The sequence below is a fragment of the Eptatretus burgeri genome, chromosome 3 (assembly GCF_056783735.1).
Source record: "Eptatretus burgeri isolate ZD-2024b chromosome 3, Ebu_testis_v1, whole genome shotgun sequence".
NCBI lineage: Eukaryota > Metazoa > Chordata > Myxini > Myxiniformes > Myxinidae > Eptatretus > Eptatretus burgeri.
Genome location: NC_140963.1, coordinates 47,819,743 through 47,833,897, shown reverse-complemented (window position 1 = coordinate 47,833,897; position 14,155 = coordinate 47,819,743). Strand labels below are relative to the sequence as shown.

The following is a 14,155-nucleotide window of genomic DNA, read 5'->3' as shown; positions in this document are numbered from 1 at the left end:
TACCAGACGCAGTGGCGTAATGGGTAGAGCATCTGCTCTGGGGTTTGGGAGATCGATGGTTCGAATCTGACCGAGTCATACCAAAGACATTAAAATGGTATATGCTCCCTCCTTTAAGGCCCGGTCACACCTTGACGTTTTAGCCAGCGATGGCAACGTGTTAAAATTTATGTAAAACGCTGGCTTACGTTGAACTTTTGATGTTTTTTTTTAAAGATTCGGACGTATTCATAGCGACTTGGTCTTATGTGTAACGCATTGGTAACTACACAGAACGTTTCGTTGTGTTATAGATAACTTATACCAACGAATGCTGAACCTGTTGTCGGCCTACACAACCGATGCCCAACGATAGTCTAACTTAGGCATAGCGCGTTGCACGCACCGCCGACGATGTCGTGACGTAGCCTATTAAAAGGCTGACGCACAACGATTTGAATCATAACTGCCGTAGAAATGGAAGGGTCAAAATCGCGGTCACACCTTGGCGATCTTGCCAGCGTATGCCGACGTAACAAAAAGTGTGTCTAAAATGTTGGGGCACGTCGAATACGGTATGGGTAAGTTTGGTATACGTGAGTACAACGCTAAATACGCTATCATAAGTCGTAGTAAGTAGAGTACGTCGTAAAATTTTGAACATGTTCAAATTTTACGACGTACTCGGCGTATGACACACGTTCCGCATGCGATGGGGATAAGTTTTACACACGATATGTGGACGCTTACACACGTCCACAAAGGCTACTTATAAGCTACTCATAAGTCGAAACACGTCGCGGTAATGTCTTTTTTACGCGAAACTTATTTCTAACTTATGTTTGACGTGCTTTGAACCAATTCTTTACGTAGTCCCAACACACATCGACGTATGTAGACGTATTCCAATGACGTCTTCCGGTCGACAAAAAAAAAAAAAAATGAATGTGTTTCTCGCTTACAACTGCCATATAAAGACGTGTTCCCAGCGGTTTTGGGAATTGGTATATAAAAATGGTGTTCATAAAAGGGGAATCCAACAGTGTTTTGGAGTTCCTTTTTGAGTTGATGTCCATGTCAGTAGTAACAGTATCAGTATCAGTATCAGTGTTAGTATGAGTATTAGTAGTAGTTTGTTCATGTTGGCAGTAGTAGGTGAGTGTGAGGGGGAGGGTGTGGGTTATGATGGATCCTCCTTGCGTCCGCGTGTCCACGGGTAGGAGACATCTTTGCACCATTGTTCGAAGTTCTTCGCGGCTAATTTTTTATGGGGCTTTTTCAACAATGAGCTATGGCTTGTTTTTACGATTTAGGTCTATTCATAACGGGTTGGACAAATGCACAATGAACTAATAATGTGCATAGAGCGCTTCGATAACTTATAGACACGGTATACCAACGAATAATTATCGTGTAGCCGGCGTTCACAAACTATGCCCAACGATAGCCTAACTTATCCATACCGTGCGGCAATTTATCTTTGCCAGTGACGTGGGGTTTGCTATTCATAGGCTGCCACTCAACGATTTAAATGGCTGCATCTTCACTATTGAAAGTAGACGCTTGCGCTCAACAATTGGATTTTTTTTTTACACTCAACGACTTTTAAACGGTACCACTCAGCTATTTTCATTGTTTACAATGAACGATTTAAATTGCTGTCACTCGCCTTTGTTTTTTTTTTTTTTTTTTTGTTTTTTTGACGCTGGGGTTTGGAAATTTGAAGCGTTTCTTCTGAACGTGTTAAAACGCTCAAACTCGACTATTTTAAATAGACGCTGCCGATAGACAATTGGAATCATAGCCAAGCTAGACATCGAAGTGTGAACATCCTCGTCATGCCGAAGAAAAGTTTGAAGAATGCTGCAAATAAGTGTCCTGGCCGTGGCCGTGGACGCTGACGCAAGGACGATCCATTATACCGACGTCTTTCAGCCTATGAGTAACTTAAAAGTAACGTCTGTCGACGTGTGGCAACGATCGCGTAACATGCCAACAACACATTAATCATAGGTTAGAAATAAGTTTCGGGTATGCTAAACATTACCTCGGCGTGTCTCAACTTATGATTAACTTACAAGTAGCATGTGTTGACGTCTGTCAACGATCGCAGACCGTGCCTACAACTTGTGGCCAGCGTAGCGGAACGTGTGAGTCATACGCCGGCATACGTCGTGAAATTTCAAGCATGAAAAAATTTGAGGACAACCGAAAAGTACAACGTGTGGTGAATTAACGTGAATCGAGGGACATGACGCGGGATCACATGTTGTGCGTCTCGCGTATAAGGGGAGGTCTCTCTGCGGCACGAGTGATTGTCCCCGGGGCATTGCTATTGACATCGGCTGTCCACTTGATGCTCGTTAACTGAAGGTGCTCATTGACTGGTGAGAATGGAGATTATATCGAACTCCGTGCTTACGCGGATTTAGTCTGCAATGGTTAACTGCACATGTATACGTTTCTGCTTATGTACTCCTAGCTGAACCTGTATTTCCTGGTGTGCCCACAGAAGCGGCTCCAATCAAATGGAATAAAGCCTAAACTCTGAAGGTTCATCTCTCGCTCTCATTTCAATTTATTCCATTTAATTTTCTCGGCTCTCTCAACCAAAGATGGACAAGATCTACAAACCAGAGAGGTTCGACGCAGACCCAAACACGACTGACGCAGAAATGAAATGGTCACATTGGTTCTGCTCCTTCTCACACTATCTGACCATCATCGCGGAGGGAGCTGACAAATTTGCCGCTCTCGTGAATCATGTCTCGCCCGGCGTGTACAGGCTCTTCTCGGGGTGCGACACTTACGAAGCAGCGATTGACGTGCTGCAGGCGCTCTACGTGAAGCCCAAGAACGAGGTATACATACGACATCTTCTCAACACACGCAAGCAAGCAGCCGGGGGAGACAATCGATCAGTTCCTGCAAGCTCTGAATCAGCTGGGAAAAGACTGCAGCTTCCGGGCGGTAAGCGCCGAGGAACACCGAAAGGAAGCCACACGGGAGGCATTCATCCAAGGACTCAGATCAGCCCACATACGGCAACGCTTACTAGAGAAAGCGCAACCCACTCTTGACAAGGTAGTCGATCAGGCTCGAGCGATGGATACGGCTCAGCAGCAATCTGAGTCATTTGGGACACCGATGCTGCTCATGAACTGCTACGATGGGAACCCAAGGAACCCCACTGGCACAGACACAGCCAGACATGAGGGATGGAGAAACACCCGAGGAGCCGGATACCCAGACCTCGTCAAACTCCTCAGCAACTGCTCCGGTCGGTAAATGCTTCTTTTGTGGGTACAAAAGGCATCCTCGTCAAAAATGTCCCGCCAGAGATGCCACATGCATGAATTGCGACAAGAAAGGGCATTATGCCAGGGTATGTAAATCTACTCTAAGGAGGAATAAACCCACTTCTGCGGCTCTCTACTCGCAAAATAAATTGACTGCAGCCTCCCCGGGGAATCTATCCAAGGCTATCATCAACGTGCGAATTAACGGGCATATGGCTGAGGCACTGATTGATACCGGTAGCTCTGAAAGTTTCGTCAACAGCTCGCTAGTGAAGGGCAGGAAATGGGTAATCCACCCGACTGACAATACGGTATGCATGGCCGCCACCTCACTACAATCCCGCGTACGAGGGTACTGCAATGTTGAATTGGACGTAAAAGGGTACACGCATCGGGATGTAAAGGTGCTGGTGCTTCGTGATTTGTGCGCAGACGTAATTCTGGGTCATAATGTCCTCAAGCAGCACACGAGCGTCGAAATACCCTTTGGAGGAAGCAAGCCTCGTCTAATTTTAAATGCGCTGACCACCGCGGAGGTGACGTCCCCCCAGCTGTTCGCTAACTTGTCGCCGGTCTGCAAACCGATAGCGATCAAATCGCGGCGATATACCACTGCTGACATGAATTTGATCACTTCAGAAACCAAGCGATTACTGGAGGAGGGAATTATAGAACCGAGCAATTCGCCATGGCGCGCACAGGTGTTAGTAACCAGCAGTCAGAACCATAAGAGACGGATGGTTGTCGATTATTCCCAAACGGTCAATCGCTTCACCCAACTCGACGCCTACCCCCTGCCGCGCATAGATGAGATGGTCGAACGCGTGGCCAATTATAAGGTATTCAGTACCATCGACTTGCGAAGCGCCTATCATCAAATTCCCATCCGAGAGGAAGACAAACCGTACACTGCATTCCAGGCAGGGCGGCGCCTCTACCAGTTCAGAAGGATACCATTCGGTGTCACGAATGGAGTAGCTTGCTTCCAACGGGTTATGGACGACATCATCTCAGATGAAAACCTCGAAGACACTTTTGTTTACGTGGATAATGTCACAGTGTGCGGTAGGGATCAGAGGGAACATGATAGGAATCTGGACAGATTCTTGAGCATTGCTGGAAAATATAATCTGACTCTCAACTACGAGAAATGCGTATTCTCGGCAAGGTCAATTGACCTTCTCGGCTACACGATGGCCGACGGCACAATTAAGCCTGATCCTGAGCGATTGCGCCCGCTCCGTGAGCTTCCACCACCTCAGGACTTGCAAACAATGCGCCGGGTGATCGGGATGTTCGCTTACTATGCAAGATGGATTTCGCAATACTCCGAGAAAATACATCCCCTAGTGCATTGCAAAAACTTTCCACCAGATGCCGCTGTCGTGAAAGCTTTCCACGATCTCAAGGATGATATCAGTAAGTCCGTGGTTTTATCGATCGACAGCTCGGTGCCCTTCGTGGTGGAGACCGACGCTTCAAATCACGCCATAGCTGCAACACTTAATCAGTCTGGGCGGCCGGTCGCTTTCTTCTCGAGAACTCTCTCTAGAAGCAGCAGAGACACTCGGCAATAGAGAAGGAGGCGTACGCCATCGTCGAAGCGCTGCGTAAATGGAGACATTATTTACTGGGAAACCACTTCACGCTCGTTACGGACCAACGATCCGTGGCTTTCATGTTTGATGGGAAAAATAACGGGAAAATTAAGAATGAAAAAATTATGAGATGGCGGATAGACCTAGCCTGCTACAGGTACGACATTGTTTACCGGCCCGGGAAGGAAAACCCTGCTGCAGATACCTTCTCCCGGGTCTACAGTTCGGCAACAATCAGTCAGGCTTTGCAAGACCTCCATGTGTCTCTGTGCCACCCAGGGGTAACCAGGATGGCACATTTCGTACGCAGACAAAATCTTCCCTATTCTGTTGAAGATATTAAACAAATGAATGCTTCATGCCCTGTTTGTGCTGAACTAAAACCCAGATTCTTTGGCGCGGCATCTGGCAGACTGATCAAGGCTACTTCCCCCTTCGAGAGACTAAACATCGACTTCAAAGGGCCCCTACCGACCGAAACAGACAACAGATACATATTCACCGTTGTTGATGAATATTCAAGGTTCCCTTTCGCGTTTCCGTGCTCGGATATGACCTCGGGCACTGTCGTAAAATGTCTCTCTGACCTCTTCGCTATGTTTGGGAGACCTTCGTACATACATTCAGACAGAGGGCCGTGTTTCATGTCGGCCGGGCTAAAACAATTCCTATTAGAGCACGGCATAGCAACTAGTCGAACGACGGGTTACAACCCACAGGGAAACGGGCAGGTGGAACGGTATAATGGAGTAATTTGGAAAGCCGTAACTCTGGCGCTGAAATCGAGAGGACTGGGCCCCGAGCGATGGGAGGTTGCTCTTCCTGACGCAATGAATTCCATACGCTCTTTGCTCTGCACGTCCACAAATGCCACTCCTCACGAACGTATGTTTACTCACCAACGACGTTATGTTGACAGTCAAACGGTGCCCAACTGGCTGACCCACCCCGGTACAGTGTTCATGAAACGCCCGGTACGACAAAGCAAGTATGAACCGCTGGTGGAGGGGGTCGAACTCATTGACACTAATCCAGAGTATGCTCATGTCAGGCTCCCGGATGGCAGGGAGACCACTGTGTCGGTTCGCCATCTGGCTCCCTCAGGTACTGGCTCCCCTCCTGGCACTCCTCCTTCTGACATTTCCCCCCCAGGAACTCCGCCAGGCGACGGGGCTGCCGCGTTCCACCCGAGAGCGATCGAGAGTCATCCCCGGCACAAGTCGAGGCTCACCAAGAGGATCGGGAGTCTCCCCTCAAGTGAAACTGCCGTTTACTCCCGGAGAGGTCGACGAATAAGGCCCCTCGACGACTCAATCTGTAAAGGAGATTATCGGCATTCTCGCTGCTCATGCTCCTATATGCCCATTATATCATATATCGATGCTCATTTCCATGCTCCTACAACTCAAAATAATCACTGCTTGGCATGTATGCTCCTGTAGATCAATTAGTCCGCGTTGCTTGAAATGTATACTCCTATAGTGCTAAAGCAATCATGGTGTGTAAGATGGGCCCCTAGTTACATTTTAAAGGTGGGGAGAATGTGGTGAATTAACGTGAATCGAGGGACATGACGCGGGATCACATGTTGTGCGTCTCGCGTATAAGGGGAGGTCTCTGCGGCACGAGTGATTGTCCCCGGGGCATTGCTATTGACATCGGCTGTCCACTTGATGCTCGTTAACTGAAGGTGCTCATTGACTGGTGAGAATGGAGATTATATCGAACTCCGTGCTTACGCGGATTTAGTCTGCAATGGTTAACTGCACATGTATACGTTTCTGCTTATGTACTCCTAGCTGAACCTGTATTTCCTGGTGTGCCCACAGAAGCGGCTCCAATCAAATGGAATAAAGCCTAAACTCTGAAGGTTCATCTCTCGCTCTCATTTCACAACGTTTAAAGCCAACGTACAACGACTTATGGCAATGTACTACGACGTATGCCAGCGTGCTCTTAATGTTATCAAAACTTACCCATAACGTATTCAACGTTTGCCAGCGTTTTAGAAAAAAAATTCAAAAATCGGCATACGTTGGCTAAAACGTCAAGGTGTGACCGGGCCTTTAGCGACGCTCAGCATTTAAAGGAAGGAGCACGGAAAAATCCCAATAAGGTAGCATACAAAGGGAAGAGGAAATTCCTCCTTGATTGTGTGTTGAGTGCAGTGAGAAAAGTGATGTTCTCCAGATGATGTCACTGCTATCCAGAGTGCTCTGGGAAGATGGGAAGTGACATCATTTCCCATTATCTCAGTGGCTGTGTTTGTGTGAAAGTCACGTTTGGTGTTGTCTCAAGTGTCTGTCTGAATGTGTGCATGATCTGTATTGCAACTCCTCCATGAGCCTTAGAGCCTGAATAAAAGACAGCCTCCAACTATTTATAATGTGTGCAAAATGGTGACATTTTTGCCAACCAGACCTCCTCCCTTATCCCCCAACCCAAACCACAGCTTTCATTCACTACATATACACCCTTTCCCTCTCCTCCTCTTACTTCTATCTCCTCACAACCTCCTTTTACTTTTATTCCCTCCCCTACTATTCTACCCCGATTCCATTCTTCCCTCCCCTATCCCCTTCAATTTCCTTTCCTCAATTTAATCCTCTACACTCTACAAGGAGGGAACATGTAAAAAAAATATAACGCCTCATAAGAATAAAAATGTTCACAAGAGTGCCACTGTAAACAATGTGCCTTACTGTCATTGATAGACCAGTCGGTCGGTGACAGGGTAGGTTTGCACAAAAGGCAGGGGCTGCTCGGGTTTTGTTCATCCTCTTCATAACACGTTCCATCAATGTTACAGGTGTTTTCCTGCAAAGCCATTGCTGTTTGCACCAGGTCCATTTGAAGTATTTTACTTCATCATATTTTAAGCACCAGCTTGCACTAAATACATAGAGTACCTCTTATGATTGAAAAGGACAGTTCAATTATATGAAAAACAACTGTAAACTTTCCATGTTGCACACGTGCAGGTACAATAAAAACCCTCATAATGAACACTAATAACAATGAAATGCACTTTTGGCTGACAATCATATATTAACAAATTGGTCTCATTTCTACACAACAAACTGTGAAATACAGTTGCCTAAAGAAGCTTTTTTCTATACAAGGACCTGCACTCATGAAGGAGACAAATGATGAAGGGCAGTGGGTTCACAAATTACCAAAGGATATAGAGAGGAGTTAAATTTTAAAAATCAAATCCCATTGAGCCAATGACAGACATTAAGTAAAACTATTATATGGTAAATTTGTGTCAGGCTTCGATGGCAAAATGGGAACTGCAGGTCAAACGGTATAAGATGAAATGTAGAATTTTCAGTGATACCGAGGCAGTATGTCACGTGTGATGTCGCTTCCACTGTGTGCCCTTTTTGTCTCTTAGGGAACGATAAGTCCACAGAATATATACAGTGCCGATAGAAAGTCTACACCCCCCTTTCAAAATGTTCACCTTTTGTTTCCTTATAGCCTGGAATGAAATATTGCATTAAAATCAGACTTTTTCCACCTTTATTTACACATCATAACCCACAACTTACAAGTGAAAAACAAATTCTACAGATTTCAGAAAATTAATTATAAATACAAAACTAGAATATCTTGGTTATACAAGTGTCCACCCCCCTTATAATCGTAATTGTAAATTAGCTCAGGTGTAACCAATCACCTTCAAAATCACAAACCAAGTTAATTGGCCTCCACCTAGGTTGAATTGTTGTGATTCTGACTATTTCAGAATAAAATCAGCTGTTCAAAAATCAATAGGATTCCTTTGCTGGGTAGTGCATTTCACAGCAAAGACTCAACCACGAGTAATAGGGAGCTTTCAAAAGATCTCTGGGATAAAGTTGTGGAAAGGCACAGATCAGGGGATGGGTATAAAAAGATTTCAAAGGCGTTGAATATCCCTTGGAGCACAGTCAAGACAATCATTAAGAAGTGGAAGGCGTATGGTACCACCAAGACCCTGCCTAGATCAAGCCATCTGATCAGAGAGGAGACTGATCTGAGAGGCCACCAAGAGTCCAATAGCAACTTTGAAAAAGCTATGTGCCTTTATTTCAAAGACTGGTCATTGTGTGCATGTGACAACAATATCCCAAGCACTCCACAACTCTGGCTTGTATGGTAGGGTGACAAAAAGGAAGCCTTCACTCAAGAAAGCCCACCTTGAGTTCTGTTTGAGGTATGCAAAAAAAAAACAATAAAAACACTGGAGATTCTGAAGCTATGTAGCAAAAAGTTTTGTGATCTGATAAAACTGAAATTGAACTTTTTGGCCCAAGTGCAAAACGTTACATTTGGTGCAAACCCAACACAGCACATCACCCAAAGAACACCATCCCTACTGTGAAGCATGGTGGTGGCAGCATCATGTTATGGGGATGTTTCTCATCAGCAGGGATTGAGGCATTTGTCAGGATAGAAGAGATAATGGATGGGGCAAAATACTGAAAAATCTGGGAGGAAAACCTGCTGCCCTCTGCAAGAAAGCTGAAATTGGTCCGGAAGTTCACCTTTCAGCATGGTAATGACTTGAAGCACACTGCCAAAACTACATTGGAGTGGCTAAAGAACAAAACGATAAATATCCTTGAGTGGCACAGTCAGAGACTCGATCTAAATCCAATTGAAAATCTGTGGCAAGACTCGAAAATTGCTGCCCATCAATGCACCCCACACAACTTTACTGAGCTTGAACAGTTTTGTTTATAAGAATGAACAAATGTTGCTTAAACAAGGTGTGCAAACTTGGTAGAGATCTATTGCAACAGACACAGCTGCAAAGGGGTGGACACGAATCCAAAGATATTCTGGTTTTATACTTAAAATAAATTTTCTGAGATTTGTAGAATTTGTTTTTCACTTTAAAGGTGTGGGTTACGATGTGTAAATATGGGTGTAAAAAGTCTGGTTTAATGAAATTTAATTTCAGGCTATAAGGCAACAAAAGGTGAAAAATTTGAAAGGGGGTGTAGACTTTCTCTAGGCACTGTATGGATATAATGTTACGGTTTTGGAAACTTTCCCCAGGGGGAGAGCATACACAGACACATATGTGATGTGAGGATTAGTTATTTCATTACTCTCTGTGTAAATAGTCCTTTGTCGAGGGGTTGTTCAGGTGGCATGCATTGGTTCGTTTGTATTTCCCCAGTGTGATGTCTTCGTTTCCCCCATCTACTACCTTCAACAATCCCTCCTTCACCCCATCGGTCCATTCCCACCTCTGCCTTTCTCAATCCACCAATAACCTCCCCTTCACCCAGCATAATTTTGACAATCCCTCCTTCACCCCATCGGTCCAGTCTTACATTCAGCTCCGCAGCCATTCAGTCATCCCTCGGTCCGGCGGCATCTCTCTACATTTTCACCCCATTTGTGCATAATTTAATTGGGCACATTCAGTAAATCTGTGGTCATTAATCCTTCGGGTTGATCGGATTACCTCCACCGCATGGGACTGTGTCCATTCTCACATGCATGTTCGTGGAATGAGGTGTAGCGCAGGACTGTGCAATAAACTCTTGCGCACGAAGGAGGGAGGGAGTGGGAGCTATCAACACAGCATTGTGTGTGTGTGTGAAGGGAGGAGCAGGGCCTGCATTGAAAGTTCGCTCAGAATGACACGGCATTTCCCACACGCTGTGTTATGGGACCTGCCCGCATCGGATGTGGACCAATGAGAAGGACGCTCACATGAGCCGAGACGGAGAAAGCGATATGATGAGAAAGGGGACAGAGTCACCCCAGAGTTTGTCCTTGTCCTCAGAGCTTATCCTCGTTCTAAAAGCTTGTCCTGCGAGGAGCAGAAGGCTCAGAGACAGGAGAAAAAGCGACATCCTGAAGAGGACAGAAGTGCATGAGAAAAGACGGAAAAAGGTGAGATACTGCGAGGAGAAAAGGTGCTCATAGCTCAAACTCATCCTCGTCCTTGCGGGGGAAAGCTCAGAGTGCAGAGTGAGAGGAAGAAGAAGGAGAGGACAGAAGTGCAAGTGTATGGGACAGAGTCACCAAAGAGCTTGTCTTGTCTTATAAGTTTGTCCTGCGAGGAATAGAAAGCCTATAGTGTGGAGGAGGGCAGTGTGGAAAACACAGAACGTGGTTTGGTTCATGGGGAGCTGTTAAACATGGGGGTCCAGCAGAAATGGAGTTGCTTGAAGCTGGCATATCTGGGATGCCAGAGAAGACTTTCCCAGAGGGTCTGGCCACCTCAGAGAAACGGCTGCGCATCTCATCGCACAGCCACTCCACTGCCCATCTTACCCATTCTCTTGTATATTCGGGCTGGTGCAGCCCCGTTGGGCTGTGTGAGGTGAGGGAGAAAAGAAAAGACCCTACTTTTCTTTTCTCCATACTTTACTTTTCTTTTCTTCTCAAGTTCTTCTTCTCATCTTCTTCTTCTCCCCAATTGAATGATGGCCATGTGTCCTTTGTGTAAATAAGGTTGGATAAGAATGTGTGATATGGTTAAATCTGCTGTTATGTGTCTTTTGCTTTCTTTCTTATAAAGTCTCGCCTTTATGCGATTGCTTGTGTGTGTAAATAAATAATTGTTTGTTGTTATTTCCAATCTATCTCAGTTCCTTCATTGGTCCGAATCAGTGTACAAGTATAGTTAGACGGGAAGTTGTACTCCACCTGATTTGCTCTGTTAACCAGTGCTGCACCTATCTGTTCCACTCGGCAGAAGATCATCAGGTGTGGCGCCGAGGGAGTGGCCTCTAGAGTGTATGAGGTGCAGTGGAACACAAGAAGCAAGCATGCCAGCATCAACTCCGCTTTAGTGCGCGTCCGGAAGTACATTCCTGCCACCCCTAGCGGGCGAGGCATGATATACGAAAACCCAATCACGTGATACAGCACACTCCTCCCCTCGTAAAATGACAAGTCAAATGATGAAAGGACAATCATAACATGACCACCCGAAACCCATCAACACTCATAATCCTCCAAGTACCGCGGCCGTACCCTGACCCGCCTCGGACGGGCAGCGCCGCCAGACAATCCAGGCTCAGACGCCTCCCGGCTCGGTTGAGGTGACACCCTCGCCGGACTCGCGCCATCCGCAAAAACAACCGCCGCCGGCCGACCAGCCTGCTCGACGTCCCCGGGTAGGACAGAACCAGGCGAAGACCCCCTGGGCGTCGGCACATCTGGCCCTGGCGATACAACGTCTGGCGCCGGCGACATTACAGGTGGGGGTCCCACATCGTTCGGCCCTGGGGGGGATGTGTGGGGGGGGTGACGCTGGACAGCGATCATGCATCTGGTCCACGTGCCGCTTCCACACTTCCCCACCATCAGTCCGCACCATGCAATTCGCCGGCCCCAGTACCAGAGACCACAGCCGGCACCCATTTGGAACTGTGGAAATAATCGCGCACCATTACCCGCTGTCCCACATCGAAGCCGCGCAGCCACGTCGGACGTGACACCGCCCCACTCCCCGACCCTCCAGGTCGCAGCAAATCCAGTCTGGACCGCAATGCCCGTCCATAGAGATGAATGGCAGGCGAATCACCCGTGACAGGATGAATTGCGTTCCTGTCATGGAGCAAAAAGACATCGACCACCGTCTGCACAGGTGCAACACCCCCCCTGCGCAAAGCCCGTTTCAACATCTTAACAAACGACTCAGCTTGCCCATTCGTCTCAGGATGATATGGTGCGGACCTTAGATGTCGAATACCATTTTGGCGCATCAACTCATCAAATACACCCGCGATGAACTGCGGACCGTTATCAGAGACCAGGATCTCCGGTAACCCTTTATGAGCAAAGATCGTCCGCAGTTTCTCTACTGTAATGTTTGCTGATGTATGCTGCATTACTACAACCTCCGGCCATTTAGACAATGCATCGATCACAATCAAAAACATTTTGCCATTAACCGGCCCCGCAAAATCTACATGGACCCTCTGCCAGGCTCTGTCTGGAGTAGGCCATAGTACCGAAGCTCGACGCGGGTTATCAGCATCTGTTTGGCACGTGGCGCAACGCTTAACCAACTGCTCAATGTCTTTGTCCAACCCCGGCCACCACAACAGGCGACGAGCAAGACTCTTGGTCTTCACGACGCCAAGGTGACTGACATGCAGTTCTTCCAAACACCGCTGCCTGAACTTTGGTGGAATCACCGTCCTCATTCCCCACATAACGCACCGTTGGACCAACGACAGCTCCGATGCGCGTGACGTAAAAGGTTGAAATGCCGGTGTCGAAGGCAGATCGCTCCAATTCCCCGTAGAAATCGCCTGGACGACACGGGCGAGCACGGGATCACGAGCCAATTCCACCGCGACCTGTCTGGCCGTGACCGGCCCGCTTTGGACCTGGCCCAGCGCGAACACATCGACCCGGTCGGCCAACTCAGACGCAGCTGGACCCTCCGCACACGGCAAGCGTGAGAGCCCGTCGCAGTTAGCATGCTTCTCGGTGCTTCGGAACTGAATATCATAATCGTAAGCACCAAGAAACAGACACCACCGCTGTATTCGCGCGGCCGCTACCACCGGCACCCCGCGTTCGGGTCTCAGGATGAATTGAAGCGGTTTGTGATCCGTCTGCAAAGTGAAATGCCAGCAGGTATTGATGAAACCTCCGCACACCCCAGACGAGGCTGAGAGCCTCGCACTCGATCTGGGCATATCCCCGCTCTGCTGCGGACAGGGTCCGGGATGCAAAACAAACAGGCCGCTCGGAACCATCGTCCATCCTGTGGGAGAGCACTGCCCCGATGCCATATGCAGAGCTGTCGCATGCCAATAGGAGCGGACGCGCAGGCTCGTAGTGCACGAGGACCGTATCCTCTGTGAGCATCCGCTTGACGCGGTCGAACGACGCCTGGTGTGCAGGCCCCCAAGCCCAGCGCTTGTCCTTCCTGAGCAACCGTGTTGACGGCGCAAGGTGTGAGCTGAGCCCCCGCACGAACCTTTGGTAATACTGGGCCATACCAATGAACGAGCGCAGCTGCGTCTTGTCGCGAGGCGGTGGCATGTGTTGAATCGCTTCCACCTTCCGAGGACCTTTCAACAGCCCCTCCGGCGTGATGATGTGCCCGAGGTATTCCAAGCGCTGCTTGAAGAACGCGCACTTGTCCCTGTTCAAGCGCAGGCCGCACGCTTCTAGCTTTGTCAGCACTTGGGTAATGTTCGCAAGGTGCTCGTCCGCCGTTTTCCCTGCAATGAGCACATCGTCCAGGTAGGTCTGAGCGGGCAGGCCAATGCAAACCTGATCCATGGCTTTCTGCCACAATGCTGG

The 14,155-nt window shown here is 47.9% G+C and overlaps 1 protein-coding gene across 8 annotated transcripts in view; it reads right to left on the bottom strand.

The window, feature by feature from the left end:
* The window catches only part of VWDE (von Willebrand factor D and EGF domains), a 304,919-nt gene that overhangs the window by 99,759 nt on the left and 191,005 nt on the right, over nt 1-14,155 (bottom strand). For all 8 annotated transcript variants that reach the window (XR_015056095.1, XR_015056094.1, XM_085873161.1 and 5 more), the window contains one exon: nt 7,579-7,693. Coding sequence is in view for 6 of the 8 variants with exons in the window: in XM_085873161.1 (XP_085729287.1) it covers nt 7,579-7,693 (115 nt within the window). In the remaining 2 variants the exon portion in view is untranslated. The remainder of the gene's footprint in view (nt 1-7,578; nt 7,694-14,155) is intronic.